This window comes from Antechinus flavipes, chromosome 4 (assembly GCF_016432865.1).
Source record: "Antechinus flavipes isolate AdamAnt ecotype Samford, QLD, Australia chromosome 4, AdamAnt_v2, whole genome shotgun sequence".
Classification (NCBI taxonomy): Eukaryota; Metazoa; Chordata; class Mammalia; order Dasyuromorphia; family Dasyuridae; genus Antechinus; species Antechinus flavipes.
In genome coordinates, this window is record NC_067401.1 from 370,339,958 (window position 1) to 370,362,554 (window position 22,597).

At 33.3% G+C, this 22,597-nt stretch overlaps 1 protein-coding gene across 1 annotated transcript in view; it reads left to right on the plus strand.

Annotated features, from left to right (window-relative positions):
* USH2A (usherin) overlaps window positions 1–22,597 on the plus strand; it is a 998,601-nt gene that overhangs the window by 541,571 nt on the left and 434,433 nt on the right. Inside the window, exon 35 of the mRNA XM_051996749.1 lies at window positions 22,013–22,164. Within this exon, the coding sequence (XP_051852709.1) occupies window positions 22,013–22,164 (152 nt within the window). The remainder of the gene's footprint in view (window positions 1–22,012; window positions 22,165–22,597) is intronic.

Consider the following 22,597-nt stretch of genomic DNA (forward strand, 5'->3'; position numbering starts at 1 on the left):
AATGTGAACGGGGTAAACTCCCTCATAAAGAGGAAGTGGTTAGCAGAATGGATTAAAAGCCAGAATCCTACAATATGTTGTTTACAGGAAACACACCTGAAGCGGGGAGATACATGCAGGTTAAAGGTAAAAGGTTGGAGCAAAATCTACTATGCTTCAGGTGAAGTCAAAAAAGCAGGGGTAGCCATCCTGATCTCAGATCAAGCTAAAGCAAAAATTGAGCTAATTAAAAGAGATAAGGAAGGACACTATATCTTGCTAAAGGGTAGCATGGATAATAAAGCACTATCTATATTAAACATATACGCACCAAGTGGGGTAGCATCTAAATTCTTAAAAGAGAAACTAAGAGAGCTGCAAGAAGAAATAGACAGTAAAACTATAATAGTGGGAGATCTTAACCTTGCACTCTCAGAATTAGATAAATCAAACCAGAAAATAAATAAGAAAGAAGTCAAAGAGGTAAACAGAATACTAGAAAAGCTAGATATGATAGATCTCTGGAGAAAATGTAATGGAGACAGAAAGGAATACACTTTCTTTTCAGCAGTTCATGGAACCTATACAAAAATTGACCATATATTAGGACATAAAAACCTCAAACTCAAATGTAGTAAGGCAGAAATAGTAAATGCACCCTTTTCAGACCACGATGGAATGAAAATTACATTCAACAAAAAAGCAGGGGGAAGTAGACCAAAAAATAATTGGAAACTAAATAATCTCATACTAAAGAATGATTGGGTAAAACAGCAAATCATAGACATAATTAATAACTTCACCCAAGAAAACGATAATAATGAGACATCATACCAAAATGTATGGGATGCAGCCAAAGCGGTAATAAGGGGAAATTTCATATCTCTAGAGGCCTATTTGTATAAAATAGAGAAAGAGAAGGTCAATGAATTGGGTTTGCAATTAAAAATGCTAGAAAAGGAACAAATTAAAAACCCCCAGTCAAACACTAAACTTGAAATTCTAAAAGTAAAAGGTGAGATCAATAAAATTGAAAGTAAAAAAACTATTGAATTGATTAATAAAACTAAGAGTTGGTTCTATGAAAAAACCAACAAAATAGACAAACCCTTAGTAAATCTGATTAAAAAAAGGAAAGAGGAAAATCAAATTGTTAGTCTTAAAAATGAAAAGGGAGAACTCACCACTAACGAAGAGGAAATTAGAGCAATAATTAGGAGTTACTTTGCCCAACTTTATGCCAATAAATTCGACAACTTAAATGAAATAGAAAAATACCTCCAAAAATACAGCTTGCCCAAACTAACAGAGGAAGAAGTAAATATCCTAAACAGTCCCATCTCAGAAAAAGAAATAGAACAAACTATCAATCAACTCCCTAAGAAAAAATCCCCAGGACCAGATGGATTTACATGTGAATTCTACCAAACATTTAAAGAACAATTAACTCCAATGTTATATAAACTATTTGAAAAAATAGGGATTGAAGGAGTCCTACCAAACTCCTTTTATGACACAGATATGGTACTGATACCTAAACCAGGTAGGCTGAAAACAGAGAAAGAAAATTATAGACCAATCTCCCTAATGAATATTGATGCTAAAATCTTAAATAAAATATTAGCAAAAAGATTACAGAAAATTGTCACCAGGATAATACACTATGACCAAGTAGGATTTATACCAGGAATGCAGGGCTGGTTCAATATTAGGAAAACTATTAGCATAATTGACTATATCAATAACCAAACAAACAAAAACCATATGATCATCTCAATAGATGCAGAAAAAGCATTTGATAAAATCCAACATCCATTCCTAATAAAAACACTTGAGAGCATAGGAATAAATGGACTTTTCCTTAAAATAGTCAGGAGCATATATTTAAAACCATCAGTAAGCATCATATGCAATGGGGAAAAACTGGAACCTTTCCCAGTAAGATCTGGAGTGAAGCAAGGTTGCCCACTATCACCATTATTATTTAATATCGTATTAGAAACACTAGCCTCGGCAATAAGAGTCGAGAAAGATATAAAAGGAATTAGAGTAGGCAATGAGGAAACCAAACTATCACTCTTTGCAGATGATATGATGGTATACCTAGAGAACCCCAGAGATTCTACCAAAAAGCTATTGGAAATAATTCATAATTTTAGCAAAGTAGCTGGCTACAAAATAAATCCCCATAAATCCTCAGCATTTTTATACATCACCAACAAAACCCAACAGCAAGAGATACAAAGAGAAATTCCATTCAGAATAACTGTTGATACCATAAAATATTTGGGAATCTATCTACCAAAGGAAAGTCAGGAATTATATGAGCAAAATTATAAAAAAGTCTCCACACAAATAAAGTCAGACTTAAACAATTGGAAAAATACTAAGTGCTCTTGGATTGGCCGAGCGAACATAATAAAGATGACAATACTCCCTAAACTAATCTATTTATTTAGTGCTATACCAATCAGACTTCCAAGAAAATATTTTATTGATCTAGAAAAAATAACAACAAAATTCATATGGAACAATAAAAAGTCGAGAATCTCAAGGGAATTAATGAAAAAAAAATCAAATGAAGGTGGCCTAGCTGTACCTGATCTAAAATTATATTATAAAGCAGCAGTCACCAAAACCATTTGGTATTGGCTAAGAAATAGATTAGTGGATCAGTGGAAAAGGCTAGGCTCACAAGACAGAATAGTCAATTATAGCAATCTAGTGTTTGACAAACCCAAAGCCCCTAACTTCTGGGAAAAGAATTCATTATTTGATAAAAACTGCTGGGATAATTGGAAATTAGTATGGCAGAAATTAGGCATGGACCCACACTTAACACCATATACCAAGATAAGATCAAAATGGGTCTATGACCTAGGCATAAAGAACGAGATTATAAATAAATTAGAGGAACATAGAATAGTTTATCTCTCAGACTTGTGGAGGAGAAAGAAATTTGTGACCAAAGATGAACTAGAGACCATTACTGATCACAGAATAGAAAATTTCGATTACATCAAATTAAAAAGCCTTTGTACAAATAAAACTAATGCAAACAAGATTAGAAGGGAAGCAACAAACTGGGAAAACATTTTCACAGTTAAAGGTTCTGATAAAGGCCTCATTTCCAAAATATATAGAGAACTGACTCAAATTTATAAGAAATCAAGCCATTCTCCAATTGATAAATGGTCAAAGGATATGAACAGACAATTTTCAGAGGATGAGATTGAAACTATTACCACTCATATGAAAGAGTGTTCCAAATCATTATTGATCAGAGAAATGCAAATTAAGACAACTCTGAGATACCACTACACACCTGTCAGATTGGCTAAGATGACAGGAAAAAATAATGATGAATGTTGGAGGGGATGTGGGAAAACTGGGACACTAATGCATTGTTGGTGGAGTTGTGAACGAATCCAACCATTCTGGAGAGCAATCTGGAATTATGCCCAAAAAATTATCAAAATGTGCATATCCTTTGATCCAGCAGTGTTTCTATTGGGCTTATATCCCAAAGAAATACTAAAGAAGGGAAAGGGACCTGTATGTGCCAAAATGTTTGTAGCAGCCCTGTTTGTAGTGGCTAGAAACTGGAAAATGAATGGATGCCCATCAATTGGAGAATGGCTGGGTAAATTGTGGTATATGAATGTTATGGAATATTATTGTTCTGTAAGAAATGACCAGCAGGATGAATACAGAGAGGCTTGGAGAGACCTACATGAACTGATGATAAGTGAAATGAGCAGAACCAGGAGATCATTATACACTTCGACAACGATATTGTATGAGGACATATTTTGATGGAAGTGGATTTCTTTGACAAAGAGACCTGAGTTTCAATTGATAAATGACGGACAAAAGCAGCTACACCCAAAGAAAGAACACTGGGAAACGAATGTGAACTATCTGCATTTTTGTTTTTCTTCCCGGATTATTTATACCTTCTGAATCCAATTCTCCCTACGCAACAAGAGAACTGTTCGGTTCTGCAAACATATATTGTATCTAGGATATACTGCAACATATCCAACATATAAAGGACTGCTTGCCATCTAGGGGAGGGGGTGGAGGGAGGGAGGGGAAAAAAAAAATCGGAACAGAAATGAGTGTCAATATAATGTAATTATTAAATAAAAAATTAAAAAAAAAAAGAATCAGTCAAGCAAAACAAAAAAAAAAAAAGGAAAATTAGAAAAAAAAAGTCAAATATTTATTTGGAAAAACAACAGACCTGGAAAATAGATCTAGGAGAGATAATCTGAGTATCCTTGGACTACCTGAAAATTATGATGAAAAAAAGAGCCTAGATACTATTTTACAGGAAATCATCAAAGAGAACTGCCCAGAAGTAATAGAACCAGAAGGTAAAATAGGCGTTGAAAGAATTCATCAAACACTTTCTAAAAAAGAACCTAAAATAAAAACTCCAAGGAATATTGTGGCCAAATTTCAGAACTATCAGACTAAAGAAAAATATTACAAGAAGCCAGGAAAAAACAATTCAAATACTGAGGTGCCACAATAAGGGTCACTCAAGATCTGGCTGCCTCAACATTAAAGGATCAAAGGGCCTGGAATCTGATATTCCGACAGTCAAAAGAATTTGGAAGTCAGCCCAGAATAAATTACTCAGCTAAGCTGAGAATTTTTTTTCATGGAAGAAGATGGACATGAAACAGAGGAACTCCATTTGTTTCTAAGCAAAAAACCAGATTTAAATAAAATTTTGATCTCCAACCATAGGACTCAAGAGAAGCAGAAAAAGGTAAAAGGAACTCTTGAGAACTGTATTTCTGTTGTAAATATACATAAAAACCACATGTATAATTTGATTTTACTGATATAACATAAAAAAGGGAAGTAGAAATGACAAAGGGACAGTGTTAGAAAAAGGGAAAAGGGGAGATAAAAAGAGGGAAACTACATGCCACGATAAGGCAAAGAAAAAATATCATGTCTGAGGGAACTTGGAGAAGGGGAGAAACATTGTGTGAATCTTACTCTCATCAGAGTTGGCTCAACGAGAAAATAATTGACATATTTATTTTACAGAGAATCTTCTCTCACCTCATTGAAAAGTGGGAGAGGAAAAGGGAAAAGGAAAAAGAATAATAAGGGAAGGATACAAGAAAGGGGAAGGGATTAAAAGGGAGGAGGGAGGAATCCTAAAGAGGGAGAGCTGCGCGACACGAGTGGGATCTATAAGTTTAATACTAGGGAAGGGGTTATGGGGGGCAAGAAAAAGAAAAGCACAATCCAGGGATATTAGGATGGCAGGAAATAGAGAATTAGTCATTTTGACCATAAATGTGAATGGGATGAACTCTCCCATAAAGCAAAGGCAGATAGCAGACTGGATCAAAAGTCAGAACCCTACAATATGTTGTTTACAGGAAACACATTTAAAGCAGGGAGATACATACAGAATAAAGGTAAAATACTGGAGCAGAATCTATTATGCTACAGGTGAAGTCAAAAAAGCAGGGGTAACTATCCTTATCTTAGATGAAGCAAAAGTAAAAATGGACCTAATTAAAAGAGATAAGGAAGGAAAGTATATCTTGCTAAAGGATACTATAGACCATGAAGCAATATCGATATTAAATATATCTGCACCAAGTGGTATAGCATCTATCTTCCTAAAGGAGAATTTAAGAGAGTTGCAAGAAGAAATAGACAGCAAAACTATTATAGTGGGAGATATCAATCGTGCACTCTCAGAATTAGATAAATCAAACCACAAAACAAATAAGAAAGAAATTAAAGAGGTAGAAGAATTAGGTATGATAGATCTTTGGAGAAAACTAAATGGTGACAGAAAGGAGTATACTTTCTTCTCAGCAGTTCATGGAACCTCCACAAAAATTGACCATATATTAGGACATAAAGACCTCAAAATTAAATGCAGGAAGGCAGAAATAGTAAATGTTTCCTTTTCAGATCATGATACAATAAAAACTACATTCAACAAAAAAAGTTAGGGGTAAATAGGCCAAAAAAGTAATTGGAAACTAAATAATCTCATCTTAAAGAATGATTGGGTGAAATAGCAAATTATAAACACAATTAGTAATTTCACTCAAGATAATGACAGAGATGAGACATCATACCAAAATTTGTGGGATGCAGCCAAAGCAGGAATAAGGAGAAATTTTATATCCCTAGAGGCTTACTTGAATAAAATAGAGAAAGAGAAGATCAATGAATTGGACTTGCAACTTAAAAAGCTAGAAAAAGATGGAATTAAAAATCCTCAATCAATTACTAAACTTGAAATTCTAAAATTAAAAGGAGAAATTAATAATATTGAAAGTAAAAAAAAAAACTATTATACTAATTAAAAAAACTAAGAATTGGTTCTATGAAAAAAACAATAAAATTGATAAATCTTTGGTAAATCTGATTAGAAAAAGGAGAGAGGAAAATCAAATTAGTAGTCTTTTTTTTTATAATAACTTTTTACTGAGAGAACCCATGCCAGTAATTTTTTTACAACATTATCCCTTGCACTCAATTCTGTTCCGATTTTTCCCCTTCCTCCCTCCACCTTGTCCCCTAGATAGCAAGTAGCCCTATATATGTTAAATATGTTGCAGTATATCCTAGATACAATATATGTATGCAGAACCGAACAGTTCTCTTGCTGCACAGGGAGAATTGGATTCAGAAGGTATAAATAACCCAGGAAGAAAAACAAAAATGCAAGCAGTTTATATTCATTTCCCAGTGTTCTTTCTTTGGGTGTAGCTGCTTCTGTCCATCCTTGATCAATTGAAACTGAATTAGCTCTCTTTATCGAAGAGATCCACTTCCATCAGAATACATCCTCAAACAGTATCATTGTTGAGGTACATAATGATCTCCTGGTTCTGCTCATTTCACTTAGCATCATCAGTTCATGTAAGTCTCTCCAAGCCTCTCTGTATTCATCCTGCTGGTCATTTCATACAGAACAATCATATTCTATAACATTCATATACCACAATTTACCCAACCATTCTCCAATTGATGGGTATCCATTCAATTTCCAGTTTCTAGCCCCTACAAACAGGGCTGCCACAAATATTTTGGCACATACAGGTCCCTTTCCCTTCTTTAGTATTTCTTTGGGATATAAGCCCAGAAGTAACAGTGCTGGATCAAAGGATATGCACAGTTTGATAACTTTTGGGGCATAATTCCAGATTGCTCTCCAGAATGGTTGGATTCATTCACAACTCCACCAACAATGCATTAGTGTCCCAGTTTTCCTGCATCCCCTCCAATATTCATCATTATTTTTTCCTGTCATCTTAGTCAATCTGACAGGTGTGTAGTGGTATCTCAGAGTTGTCTTAATTTGCATTTCTCTGCTCAACAGTGATTTGGAACACTCTTTCATATGAATGGTAATAGTTTCAATTTCATCATCTGAAAATTGTTCATATCCTTTGACCATTTATCAATTGGAGAATGGCTTGATTTCTTATAAATTAGAGTCAATTCTCTATATATTTTGGAAATGAGGCCTTTATCAGAACCTTTAACTGTGAAGATGTTTTCCCAGTTTGTTGCTTCCCTTCTAATCTTGTTTATATCAGTTTTGTTTGAACAAAGGCTTTTTAATTTGATATAATCAAAATTTTCTATTTTGTGATCAGTAATGGTCTCTAGTTAATCTTTGGTCACAAATTTATTTCTCCTCTACAAGTCTGAGAGATAAACTATCCTCTAGATAGTCCCTCTAATTTATTTATAATCTCGTTCTTTATGCCTAAATCATGGACCCATTTTGATCTTATCTTGGTATACAGTGTTAAGTATGGGTCCATGCCTAATTTCTGCCACACTAATTTCCAGTTATCCTAGCAGTTTTTATCAAATAATGAATTCTTATCCCAAAAGTTAGGATCTTTGGGTTTGTCAAACACTAGATTTCTATGGTTGACTCTTCTGCCTTGTGAAGCTAACCTATTCCACTGATCAACTAATCTGTGTCTTAGCCAATACCAAATGGTTTTGGTGACTGCTGCTTTATAATATAGTTTTAGATCAGGTGCAGCTAGGCCACCTTCATTTGATTTTTTTTTTCATTAATTCCTTTGAAATTCTCGACCATTTATTATTGTTCCATATGAATTTTGTTGTTATTTTTTCTAGATCATTAAAATATTTTTGGAAGTCTGATTGGTATAGCACTAAATAAATAGATTAGTTTAGGGAGTATTGTCATCTTTATTATATTCTCTCGGCCTCTCCAAGAGCACTTAATATTTTTTCAATTATTTAAGTCTGACATTATTTGTGTGGAAAGTTTTTTGTAATTTTGCTCATATAATTCCTGACTTTCCTTTGGTAGACAGATTCCCAAATATTTTATGCTGTCAACAGTTATTTGGAATGGAATTTCTCTTTGTATCTCTTGCTGTTGTCTTTTATTGGTGATGTATAAAAATGCTGAGGATTTACGGGGATTTATTTTGTATAATGATACTTTGGTAAAGTTATGAATTATTTCTAATAGCTTTTTAGTAGAATCTCTGGGGTTCTCTAGGTATACCATCATATCATCTGCAAAGAGTGATAGTTTGGTTTCCTCATTGCCTACTCTAATTCCTTTAATATCTTTCTCAACTCTTATTGCAGAGGCTAGTGTTTCTAATACAGTATTGAATAATAATGGTGATAGTGGGCAACCTTGCTTCACTCCAGATCTTACTGGGAAAGGTTCCAGTTTTTCCCCATTGCATATGATGCTTACTGATGGTTTTAAATATATGCTCCTGACTATTTTAAGGAAAAGTCCATTTATTCCTATCCTCTCAAGTGTTTTTATTAGGAATGGATGTTGGATTTTATCAAATGCTTTTTCTGCATCTATTGAGATGATCATATGGTTTTTGTTTGTTTGGTTATTCATATAGTCAATTATGTTAGTAGTTTTCCTAATATTGAACCAGCTCTGCATTCCTAGTATAAATCCTACTTGGTCATAGTGTATTATCCTGGGGATGATTTTCTGTAATCTTTTTGCTAATATTTTATTTAAGATTTTAGCATCAATATTCATTAGGGAGATTGGTCTATAATTTTCTTTCTCTGTTTTCAGCCTACCTGATTTAGGTATCAGTACCATGTCTGTGTCATAAAAGGAGCTTGGTAGGACTCCTTCCATCCCTAGTTTTTCAAATAGTTTATATAGCATTGGAGTTAATTGTTCTTTAAATGTTTGGTAGAATTCACATGTAAATCCATCTGGTCCTGGGGATTTTTTCTTAGAGAGTTGGTTAATAGTTTGTTCTATTTCTTTTTCTGAGATGGGACTATTTAGGATATTTACTTCTTCCTCTGTTAGTTTGGGCAAGCTATATTTTTGAAGGTATTCTTCCATTTCATTTAAGTTGTCGAATTTATTGGCATAAAGTTGGGCAAAGTAACTCCTAATTATTGCTCTAATTTCCTCTTCGTTAGTAGCAAGTTCTCCCTTTTCATTTTTAAGACTAACAATTTGATTTTCCTCTTTCCTTTTTTTAATCTTATTTACTAAGGATTTGTCTATTTTGTTGGTTTTTTCATAGAACCAACTTTTAGTTTTATTATTTAATTCAATATTTTTTTTATTTTCAATTTTATTGATCTCTTCTTTTATTTTTAGAATTTCAAGTTTAGTGTTTGACTGGGGGTTTTAATTTGTTCCTTTTCTAGCATTTTTAGTTGCAAGCCCAATTCATTGACCTTCTCTTTCTCTATTTTATGCAAGTAGGCCTCTAGAGATATGAAATTTCCCCTTATTACTGCTTTGGCTGCATCCTACACATTTTGGTATGATGTCTCATTATTGTTGTTTTCTTGGGTGAAGTTATTAATTATGTCTATGATTTGCTGTTAGGATGAGATTATTTAGTTTCCAATTATTTTTTGGTCTACTTTCCCCTGGCTTTTTGTTGAATATAATTTTCATTGCATCGTGGTCTGAAAACGATGCATTTACTATTTCTGCCTTACTGCATTTGAGTTTGAGGTTTTTATGTCCTAATATATGATCAATTTTTGTATAGGTTATATCAACTGCTGAAAAGAAAGTGTATTCCTTTCTGTCTCCATTTCATTTTCTCCAGAGATCTATCATATCTAAGTTTTCTAATATTCTATTTACCTCTTTGGCTTTTTTCTTATTTATTTTGTGGTTTGATTTATCTAATTCTGAGAGTGCAAGGTTGAGATCTCCGACTATTATAGTTTTGCTGTCTATTTCTTCTTTCATCTCTCTTAATTTTTCTTTTAAGAATTTAGATGCTATACCACTTGGTGCATATATGTTTAATAATGATATTGCTTCATTATCTATGCTACTCTTTAGCAAGATATAGTGCCCTTCCTTATCTCTTAATTAGATCTGTTTTTGCTTTTGCTTGGTCTGAGATCAGGATGGCCACCCCTGCTTTTTTGACTTCACTTGAAGTAGATTTTGTTCCAACCTTTTACCTTTACTCTGCATGTATCTCCCTGCTTGAAGTGTGTTTCCTGTAAACAACATATTGTAGGATTCTAGCTTTTAATCCATTCTGCTAATTGCTTCCTCTTTATGGGGGAGTTTACCCCATTCACATTTATGGTTAAATGACCAATTCTGTATTACTTGCCATCTTGTTAACCCCTGTTTATGCTTTTCTCCCTTCTTTTCCCCTTACCCCCCTTCCCAGTATTAAGCTTGTAAGCACCACTTGCTTCTCACAGCTCTCCCTTTTTAGTATTCCTCTCCCCACCTTAGAGTTCCTCCCCCTATCTTACTCCTTTCCCTCACAGTTTTTGTATTCCCCTTCTGCTTAGCTTATTCCTTCCCTTTTCATTTTTCCCTTCTCACTTTTCAATGAGGTGGGAGAAGTTTCACCATAAATTGAATATGTCTAATTTTTTTCTCTTAAATCCAATTCTGATGGCAATAAGATACTCACTATGTTCATCCCCCTCCATTCTTTCTCTCAGATATAATAGGTTTCCTTTGCCTCTTTGTAAGATGTAGTACCCCCACTTTAGCCTTTTTCTGGTACAATGTCCTTTCCACCTCTAGTTTCTAGAACAAGGTACACATGTATTCTTTATACATTTTTATAGCAGAAATATAGTTCTCAAGATTTCTTTTTATCTTTTTAGGTTTCTCTTGAGTTCTATATTTGTAGATCAAACTTTTTGTTAAGTTCTGCTTTTTTTCATCAAAAATAGGTGAAATTCACTTATTTCATTGAATGACCATCTTCTTCCCTGGAAAAAGATGCTCATTCTGGCTGGGTAAGTTATTTTTGTTGCATACCGAGTTCCTTAGCCTTTTGGAATACAATATTCTGGGCCCTTCGATGTTTTAATGTGGATGCTGCTAGATCCTGGGTAATCCTTATTGTGGCTCCTCTATATTTGAATTGGGTTTTTCTAGCCACTTGCAGTATTTTTTCCTTCGTCTGAGTGTTCTGGCATTTGGCCACTATATTTCTTGGTGTTTTGATTTTAGGATCCCTTTTAGTAGATGATCAATGAATTCTTTCAATGTCTATTTTACTTTCTGTTTCTATGACTTCTGGGCAGTTCTCTTTGATAATTTCCTGGAAAATAGTGTCCAGGCTCTTTTTTTCATCATACTTTTCTGGGAGTCCAATAATTCTCAGATTGTCTCTCCTGGATCTATTTTCCAGGTCTGTTGTTTTCCCAAGAAAGTATTTCACATTTTTTCCATTGTTTGATTTTTTTGGTTTTGCTTGATTGATTCTTATTGTCTCCTCAAGTCATTCAATTCCATTTGTTCAATTCTGATTTTCAACGAAGTATTTTCTTCCCTTACTTTTTTTATATCTTTTTCTAATTTTCCAATTGAGTTGTTTTGTTCCATGGAATTTTTTTCCATTTTGCCAATTTTATTTTTTAGAAAGCTATTTTCTGTTTCCAGTTCACTAATCCTATTTTTCAAGGATTTGATTTCTTTGTCCACTCTGTCTTTAAATGAGTGGAATGACTTCTCCAGCCTCCCTCTCCTTTTCCCATTTTTCTTCTAGCTCTCTTGTGAGAGCCTTTTTAATTTCTTCTATGAGATTCATCTGTGCTGAGGAACAAATGATCTCCTCCTTTGGGGATTCACCTGGAGACAGTCTGTTTTTAGTCTCCTCAGGGTTTAGAGTCTGCTCTTTATCCATATAGAAGCTGTCAATGGTTAAGGTCCTTTTCAATTTTTTGCTCATTTTGTCAGAGAAGAATCAAAGACAAACTAGCAAAGAAAAAAAAGAAAAAAAAAACCCAAATGGAATCTGCTTTTTTTGGGAGAGGGGCTGGGTGGTGTTACCGAGCTTCCTCTACAGACTGTGCAGGGGGCAGCAGTGAGGCACTAGCAGGACTGTGCTGTGCCCACTCTCTGAGACTCTGAGAGCATGCTGAGATACTGTGGTGGACGGGGTGGCCAGGTCCCGAGAGACTCCAGCTGTTTGGGGTTGTATTCTTCATCCCTGGTGTTTTTAGCTTCTCTGCTGTTGTACTGACTTGCTGCTGGGGCAAAGTATCCAATCCTGTATTAAAGCTCACCCTGCAGGGATGGCTGACATCACCCCCCATCCACCTCTTGTCTCCTGGGCTGTGAACTGCCTCCCGTGCTCTTGCACCTGATCTAAAACCGTCCCTGCCCTCGAGCAAAAGCAGACCTTTCCTGGCGAATTTCAAAAATGTTTTCTCTTGGTAAGGGTTTTTTTTTTTAAGTCAAGCATTAATTCAGAGGTTTGTAATGAAATGGATTCTGAGATAAAATGTGGAGCTTACACTGCTGTGTGCCTCCTCTCCACCATCTTGGCTGGAAGTCCAGATTAGTAGTCTTAAAAATGAAAAGGGAGAACTTTCCACTAATGAAGAGGAAATTAAAGAAATAATGAGTTACTTTGCCCAACTTTATGCCAACAAATTTGATAACCTAAGTGAAATGGATGACTACCTCCAAAAATATAGGCTTCCCAGATTAACAGAGGAGGAAGTAAATTGCTTAAATAGTCCCATTTCAGAAAAATAAATAGAACTAGCTATTAATCAACTCCCTAAAAAAATTCCCAGGACCAGATGGATTTACATGTGAATTCTACCAAACATTTAAAGAACAATTAGCCCCAATGCTATATAAACTATTTGAAAAAATAGTGAATGAAGGAGTCCTACCAAATTCCTTTTATGACACAGACATGGTACTGACATCTAAACCAGGTAGGTTGAAAACAGAGAAAGAAAATTATAGACCAATCTCCTTAATGAGTATTGATGCTAAAATCTTAAGATATTAGCAAAAAGACTACAGAAAATGATCCCCAGGATAATACACCATGATCAAGTAGGATTTATACCAGGAATGCAGGGCTGGTTCAATATTAGGAAAACTATTGGTATAATTGGCCTTATTAATAACCAAATTAACAAAAATCATATGATCATCTCAATAGATGCAGAAAAAGCATTTGATAAAATCCAACATCCATTCCTATTAAAAAACACTTGAGAGTATAGGAATAAATGGACTTTTCCTTAAAATAATCAGTAGCATCTATTTAAATCTATTAGTAAGCATCATATGTAATGGGGACAAACTGCAACCATTCCCAATAAGATCAGGAGTGAAACAAGGTTGCCCACTATCACCGTTACTATTCAATATTGGATTAGAAATGCTAGCTTTGGCTATAAGAGTTGAGAGAGAGATTAAAGAAATTAGAGTAGACAATGAGGAAAGCAAATTATCACTCTTTGCTGATGATATGATGGTATACTTAGAGAACCCTAGAGATTCTACTAAAAAGCTATTAGAAATAATCCACACCTTTAGCAAAGTTGCAGGATACCAAATAAACCCACATAAGTTATCAGCATTCTTATATATCACTAACAAAATCCAACAGTTAGAGTTACAAAGAGAAATTCCATTTAAAGTAACTACTGATTGTATAAAATATTTAGGAATCTATCTACCAAGGGAAAATCTGAAACTTTATGAGCAAAAGTACAAAACACTTTCCACACAAATTAAGTCTGATCTAACCAACTGGAAAAATATTAAATGTTGTTGGATAAGGTGAGCAAATATAAAAAAGATGACAATACTACCTAAACTAATCTATTTATTTAGCGCTATACCAATCAGACTCCCCAAAAACTATTTTAATTACCTAGAAAAAATAACAACAAAGTTTATATGGAAAAACAAAAGATCAAGAATTTCAAGTGAATTAATGAAAAAAAAAAATCAAATGAAGGTGGCCTAGCTGTACCAGATCTAAAATTATATTATAAAGCAGCAGTTACCAAAACCATTTGGTATTGGCTAAGAAATAGACTAGTTGATCAATGTAATAGGTTTGGTTCAAAGGACAAAGCAGCCAATAACTTTCATAATCTAGTTTTTTACAAACCCAAAGACTCCAGTTTTTGGGATAAGAACTCACTATTTGACAAAAATTGCTGGGAAAATTGGAAATTATATATGGCAGAAACTAGGCATTGACCTACACTTAACACCGTATACCAAGATAAGGTCAAAATGGGTTCATGACCTAGGCATAAAGAATGAGATTATAAATAAATTGGAAGAGCATAGGGTAGTTTACCCCTCAGACCTGTGGAAGAGGGAGGAATGACCAAAGAAGAACCAGAGATCATTATTGATCACAAAATAGAAAATTTTGATTATATCAAATTGAAAAGTTTTTGTATAAACATAACTAATTCAAACAAGATTAGAAGGGAAATAATAAACTGAGAAAACATTTTTACAGTCAAAGGTTCTGATAAAGGCCTCATTTCCAAAATATATAGAGAATTGACTCTAATTTATAAGAAATCAAGCCATTCTCCAACTGATAAATGGTCAAAGGATATGAACAGACAATTCTTAGATGAAGAAACTGAAACTATTTCTAGCCATATGAAAAGAAATGCAAATTAAGACAACTCTGAGATACCACTGCACATTTGTCAGATTGTCTAGAATGACAGGGAAAGATAATATGGAATGTTGGAGGGGATGTGGGAAAACAGGGACACTGATACATTGTTGGTGGAATTGTGAATACATCCAGCCATTTTAGAGAGCAATTTGGAACTATGCTCAAAAAGTTATCAAACTGTGCATACCCTTTGATCCCGCAATGTTTCTACTGTGCTTATATCCTAAAGAAATCTTAAAGAAGGGAAAGGGACCTGTATGTGCACGAATGTTTATGGCAGGTCTCTTTATAGTGGCCAGAAACTGGAAACTGAGTGGATGCCTATCAATTGGAGAATAGATGAACAAATTGTGATATATGAATATTATTGTTTGGTAAGAAATGACCAACAGCATGATTTCAGAAAGGCCTGGAGAGACTTACATGAACTGATGCTGAGTGAAATGAGCAAGACTGGGAGATCATTATATACATCAATAACAATACTATATGATGATCAATTCTGATGGACGTGGCCATCTCCCAATGAGATGAACCAAATCAGTTGCAATAGAGCAGTAATGAACTGAACCAGCTACACTCAGTGAAAGAACTCTGGGAGATGACTATAAATCATTACATAGAATTCCCAATCCCTATATTTTTGTCTCTCTGCATTTTTGATTTCCTTCACAGGCTAATTGTACACTATTTCAAAGTCCAATTCTTTTTGTACAGCAAAATACTTGTTAGAACATGTATACTTATATTGTATTTAATTTATACTTTAACATATTTAACATGTTCTGCAATTGGGGGGTGAGGATGGGGGTAAGGAGGGGAAAAATTGGAACAAAAGGTTTGGCAATTGTCAATGCTGTAAAATTACCAATGCATATAACTTGTAAATAAAAAGCTATAATAAAAATAAATAAATAAAAATATGATGTTTGAATCTTAACTGAGAGAATAGGGCAAGAGTCATGGAAATTTTGACGAAGGATGAAGAAGTTTAGATGATTTACATGATTTTGTTCACCTTTGTTCATCAGTACTTGTGTAGGAACAAAGGCCATGAATGGTAGGAGTGATCTTAAGCTGATCATTATATGGGCATAATTGGAGATAGGATAAAGCAGCTAGGGAAAAAGAGAAAATAGTACAGAGTTGAATTGATTCACCAAGTTCAATTGTTTCAGCCTAGTTCATATGCTCATCACTTCTTGCATAGATTTTTACATGTACCTCCTAAATGGCATGTCTTTTCCCAGGCTTATTTCTCTTTAATCTAGCCTCTACAGAACTGCCAAAATGGTTTTCCTAAAGCAAAGGTATGATCATATTACTCTACTTCAAGAAACATCAGTAAATTCCTATAAACTCAAATATAGACTCCTCTATTTAACATTTAAATCCCAACATAGTAGAGAGACAACCTCTTTTTCGATCCTTATATGTTATTTCCATTCATGTATATGAACATACCAGTAATACTGAGCTTACTGCTTTTCTTCACCTGTGCCTATCCAAACTTATCTTAGACCTAAAATATATATTCTTTCCTTCATCTCTCAGGATTCCTAGTTTCTTAAGAAATCTCATCATCCTGCAAGATTTAATCAGCCTTGGTACTCATATATTGTCACTACTTCCTGGTCCTCCAATTAGAGTGTGGAGCTATAAAATCTCTAATCTTTATTTAAGGAAAGACCTGGGTATAAACCTCTCATTTCCAGGTAGTCTCACTCACTTTAAGCTTCTTTGACTTCACCATGCCCTCTAACTTGGTACCTTCCCTATACTTTTTCCATTTACTTTTATGTGCTATCTTACCCACATTAGATTATAAGCTCCTACAGGGTAGAAAATTTCTTTTTTTTATTTGTGTATGAAAGCACCTAAAGGAATAGTGCATAACATAATTGTTGATTATTAATCCTCTACAAGAAGTTCTAACATTCTTCAGTTTCTAATACTCTTCAAATTGCCTACTATTTATTTCATATATACAAATATATGTATGTATTCCCTTTCCTGCCAAGAATATAAAGTTTCAGAGCGCAGGAATTATTTCATTTTTGCTTAGTATCCCTAGTGCATAATATGACTGGAACATAGTAAGTACTTAATAAATGATGGTTAATTAAGAGATTCGTTTACCCTATGTTCTAGCTAAAGTGACACACTTGCTTTTTCCACTATACCATATTGACTCTTCCACAGATTTGGAATAATGGAATCTGTTTATTAAATGGACAAAAACTTAAACAAATTGCTCTTACAAACTTCTAATCAGTCTATATTTAAGAAAGTTATAAACTATAGTTTTCAAAAGACTCAATTTACATTTTGAAAATCCAGGCTTCTTTTTCTTTTCTTTCCTTTACAACTGATTGGACCATTTAATATAGCACAGTGGTGTTTTCAGCCAAAGGCATATATAATGCCCTTAGGCTTAAGAGGGGAATGTTAATTAAAATTATTTTCAGAATATTTTCATAAATTCTTCTTATTCATTTTGGAATTCCAAGGACAATGACAATTATTGTTGTTGTTAAAGTATTTTACAATTATGACTATATTTCAATTTTATAACTGGATTAGATTTTTTTAAATCCATTCCTGTTATTCATATTCTATTTATATGAGGAAATCTTCTAATATGAAATTGGATAGTATAGGACTTTGCTTAATGAAGTAATTAAATGCTTAGAATCATAAGTAAGGAGCATATTTTAAAATAGAACAAAAATATTAAATCTTAATAGTTGAAACCTGGTATTGAATGTCATAGTAAAGATTAAAACTCCTTGTTAAAAAATAGTAAAGATATTCATATATCCTATGTGATTCTACTTGGAGAAAGTGAAAGTACATACACAAAACATCTCAATTACGGCCTCAAGCAACATAACATTGTCAGTGGACAGAGGGTGAATTGGAATGTACTGAGGTCATTTTTTTTTCAATTAATTAAATTAAATTTAAATGCATAACATTCGAGAAAGTTATCCCAACTCTGAATAGATACCCAATCCGTTTTTCAGAGCATATGTTTCTCTGATGACATTCTTGTGTGTGTGTGTGTGTGTGTGTGTGTGTGTGTGTGTGTGTATGTGTGCGCGCCTTCTCTTGAGCAAAGGTCCTTTGGGTGACTTGCAACTTTAATTCCTTTCAAACTGAGATTCCTCAACTTATAGTCATATCACTAGAAGAATGATGACATAAAATATACAGTTTTTGGTCTTTAGCTTCAGGGTGAAGTTTGGAATCATCAGAAACACTATGCAATTTACCAGAGAAAACGTTACTTGGTCTCGTCTGTTTAATTACCCATAGAAAGAATGTACAGAATTATAATATATGCATCAATTCATATATAATAGGCGGATATAGATACATCAGAATCAGAATCAATGAATATTTATTAATTTCGTATTATGTGTAAAGCATTGTGTTAAGCCCTACAGATACAAAGAAAGGGATGGAGCAGATTTTGCCCTCATATAGTTCACAACCTAATGATTTTTTTTTTAAAAAGCCCTAGAGTAAAGGTTATGGGAAGAGGTATGATGCATCCTGCAGTCACATTGGGAAATGGCCAATGAAGCTGTTTGAATTTATTTCATTTTGTAGAATAATGAGTTTCTAGAGACCATGAAGTTCAGAAAAACATTATATATATTTAATCCACTCAAATTTATTGTGTGACTAGACTGAACTCTTTAATAATAATGAATCTCATTTAGGAAGCTCCTTGGTCTTCTGTACTTCAGTCAGTATAATATCACCCATAAATGAGGCCATCTGGAGAATGTTACCATATATAAGAAATTTATTTCATTTGAATCTTGCATTGAAATATTTTAAGACTAATCTTTGAAATTATTCAAAATTTTGCTATTTCTAATACTTTCCTTCTCAGTGTAGTTTAGCTTGTAACACCATCTTTGTTTCAGTCCCATTTTTATTTCTTCTTATAACATATTAAAGACCACGAGGTTAAGTTCTAAATATTCTGCTATCATTGTGGGTGGAAATTTATCATGGAAATATCTATAGACTTTTTCCAATTTTAATCTGTTTGTAATCTTTTCAGTTTCATTTTTAAATCCTCTTATAATGATTTGACTTTATTGTCTCTCTTGCCAACAATTCTGTAACTTTGTCTTTTTGTGTAGAAAAATGTGTGTGTGTGTGTGTGTGTGTGTGTGTGTGTGTGTTCTCTTGAGCAAAGACCCTTTGGGTGACCTGCAACTTTAATTCCTCTGAAACTGATATTCCCCAACTTATAGTCATATCACTAGAAGAATGATGACATAAAATATATAGTCTTTGGTCTTTGGCTTCAGGGTGAAGTCTCTATAGAAGACTATGATGTGATACTGGTTACAATCTTTCAATTTTCTTCTAGAAGATTTTATGAATAAGTTCATTCTAAATCTAGTGCTACTTTTGGCTTTCATCTCTCATGTTGGCAAGAACATCAAATATTTGTTGATTAGGTAGTTTCTAATTTTTTTGAATCTCTTTCTTGTGACAATGATTAAAGAAGTTTAAATTTCCATAGAAAAGAGTGAAAACCTGTCTTGATATCTATCCTTTTATCCATCTCCCATTTGGCTTCATTAGTTGTTTAATAATTCAGGATGAATTATTAAAACTAAGTTGTCTACCATTTCTCTTCATTTTTATTCTTCCAATTTAGTTCTGGTTTTTATTTTTACCATAAGAAATCAATGAGTTGAGTTTTGGGAATTACTGAGATCAGTAGCTAGTCATTGAATTTGCATTAGAATATTATACTTACTACCCATGTAACTTTGCACAAGGTCATTTAACCTTCTCTCTGCTGACTTTTGTCTTGAAGTCACTTGATTGTTAAGGACTGTGTGTTGCTAAGTAGAAAGACTACTACACATGTAGTCAAGAGAGACCAGGATTTTAATCTTACTTTTGACATGTACTAGTTGTCATTCTTGATCAAGTCACTTAACTTTTGACAATCAGCCTCCTTTCTATAATATGTGTACTATTTTCCTTATAAAGTTCTTGTGACTCAAGTGATATGACATATTCTTGTATTGTAAATATTAAACTTTGTGAAATATTAATCATATTTTGATGTAATTAAGAAAATCCTATAAATTTTAATTGAATTCATCTACTTTTTCATCATCTGCATTATCTTGTTGTAGATGTCAGTTTATAATTTAAATTGTTTTCATAGTAGAGTTTTTGCAAATGCATATTTGAACACAGATATTTGAATGACCAAGGATCTCATAAAATTGGTTTTTCCCTTTGCTTTTAGATGAAAAACCAACTATTCTAACTCCTTTATTTGCATCTTTAAGGAGAAACTGTAGTCATCCTTCTATTTAGGAATAACTTCCTTCTATCTTTTGGTTTCTTTTATGGTTTGCATGTCAAGATTAATGTGCTCTTCTTTTCTATTGTAATTGGTCATTAGATCAAGACCTCACGTTTTGAGTACTAACAGACTAAAAAATCATAGTTCATTTGAAATTTGTAAGTTTTAACTCCTTTCTACCTCTTTAACATAATATTTGCAGAGATAAAAAATATATCTTCAAGGATTTTAATTTGTTTGTTTGTTTGTTTCATAGATTACTATTGTGAAAGAATTCATCACTTGGTGGATATCCTGATCTTGAATGTCCCCTCCCTCTTAGTTTACTTCTTCATAATGAATTACTACGATTAAGTACAAAGCTTTTCTTTCATGAGAGCTCTTTCCAGGACTAGTGTTCTCCTAGATAAGCTTTAGTATCAATTTTAGTGTTTGATCTAAGGAGTTAATGTTTCACTACATATAGATAACAGGTAAAGATTTACTCTTATTTTGGTAATGAATCTTTTCTATTTTTAAAGTTAATTTGATGTTTCGTTATAATATTTCCAGCTTGCTATTTCCAGCAAGCTCTTAAGAAAAATATTTCAGATAAACATTCATGAGGTTTATGAATAGTGTATATGATTTTGATCTTTTTCATTCATTTCTTTTATGTATAGGAAAGAATCAATATTGATATTGTTCAGCTTCTCTAGCAGTATGACAATTCATTGGTCATTAAGAAAATTTCACATTTATAGTGTCAATAATTAAATTAATCTTTATAGATTATTTTATAGTACTATCAATATTCATTCCCTCTGTCCTTTTTTCTAGAGCTCTGCCATGATCACTCTTGAAGTAGAAGGGGAAGTATCAAAGATCAAAGACAATTTTATATTTTCTATGTTTATGGTTTATTGAGATCATCATTTAATGACCAGCCTTCTAACTACTGATCTCTCTGAATTTAGAGAGGCTTTGGGCATCTAGTGAGTATAGATGAGCCTGAAATCATGAAGATTTAAGTGTAATATGGCCTTAGATACTAGTGGGGCAATGCACTTAATCTCTATCTGTCTCAGTTTCTTCATCTATGAAATTGGGATAATAATAATAATAATACGTACCTTTCAGGGTGCTGTGATATCAAATGAGATAATATTTGTAAATTGCTCAGTACAGTGTTTGGCATTTGTAAATGCTAATCTTCACCATCATTGTTGTTGTTGGCATCATCAATTATAATTGTCCCTTGCTGCACTCATACTTTTTCTCATTTGGACCTTTCACAGCTTGTGTTCCAGCAGCCTATTCAAGAACTCAGAATCATCTTCACTACATGAAGATCATTAGTGTAGAAAGGAGTAGTATAAAATTAGTGGCAGCTCAAAGACATTTCATAAAAATACATTTTATCTAGACTATTTATTTTTGAATACTTAATTACAGTAATAGATATATTAAAATAGGAAGAATAATGAAAGAGAAGAGTTTTGGACTAGGAACAATGTGTTGAGTTGTAACTTATGCCTTCTTGCATAAGTCACTAGAATCATATTTCTTATCTGTGAAATGAGCAGGTTTGGCTAAATAATTTCTAATGTCTCTTCTAGCTGTGACATTCTACAGTTCAATGATTCATTGTTCCTGTACAACTGGAAACCCCTTCAACATATACTATATTCTTGTGACATACCATCCTAAACTATGGAAATATGCTAATAGCAATTTATTGCTTTCCTAGGTATTTTAACAAGTTATGGACTATACATAGATGGTGTACTAATGCAGAATTCATCACACCTCAGCTATTATGCTCAAGGATTTGCTCCTTGGAGTTTGCATTCTTTCAGAGTCCAGGCATGCACAGCCAAAGGTTGTGCTTTGGGGCCACTGGTGAGTATTTTGGATTTTCTCTCAAGAATGTAATCCTTGGTGAATGGCAGTAAATGTCAGGGTAAATGGTAATGCTTCATTCTGGTTACTACTAATTCATAAGGCAAAATGTGACATTTTATAAACCTTATTATGCAGGAGTTAGAAAGGATTTGATAATTATTATGTCTTGTTCAAATGTATAGGTAGGTTGCAGCTGCTATGAAGAAAAGATGAAATATACACATTGAAATGAAAAAAAAAAGTCAGTAAGTTTAAAGGATACAAATATAGCCTAACTTACTTTATATAGAAAATATAGAGAAAATTTATAATTAGTAATGTAAGAAGATGAGGATTTTAATAAGGGGAATAAATATGATTGAAAGAATATAATAAAAATAAAACATAATTATCCAAATAAGAAGGTATACTAATTTGTAAATCCAGAGAA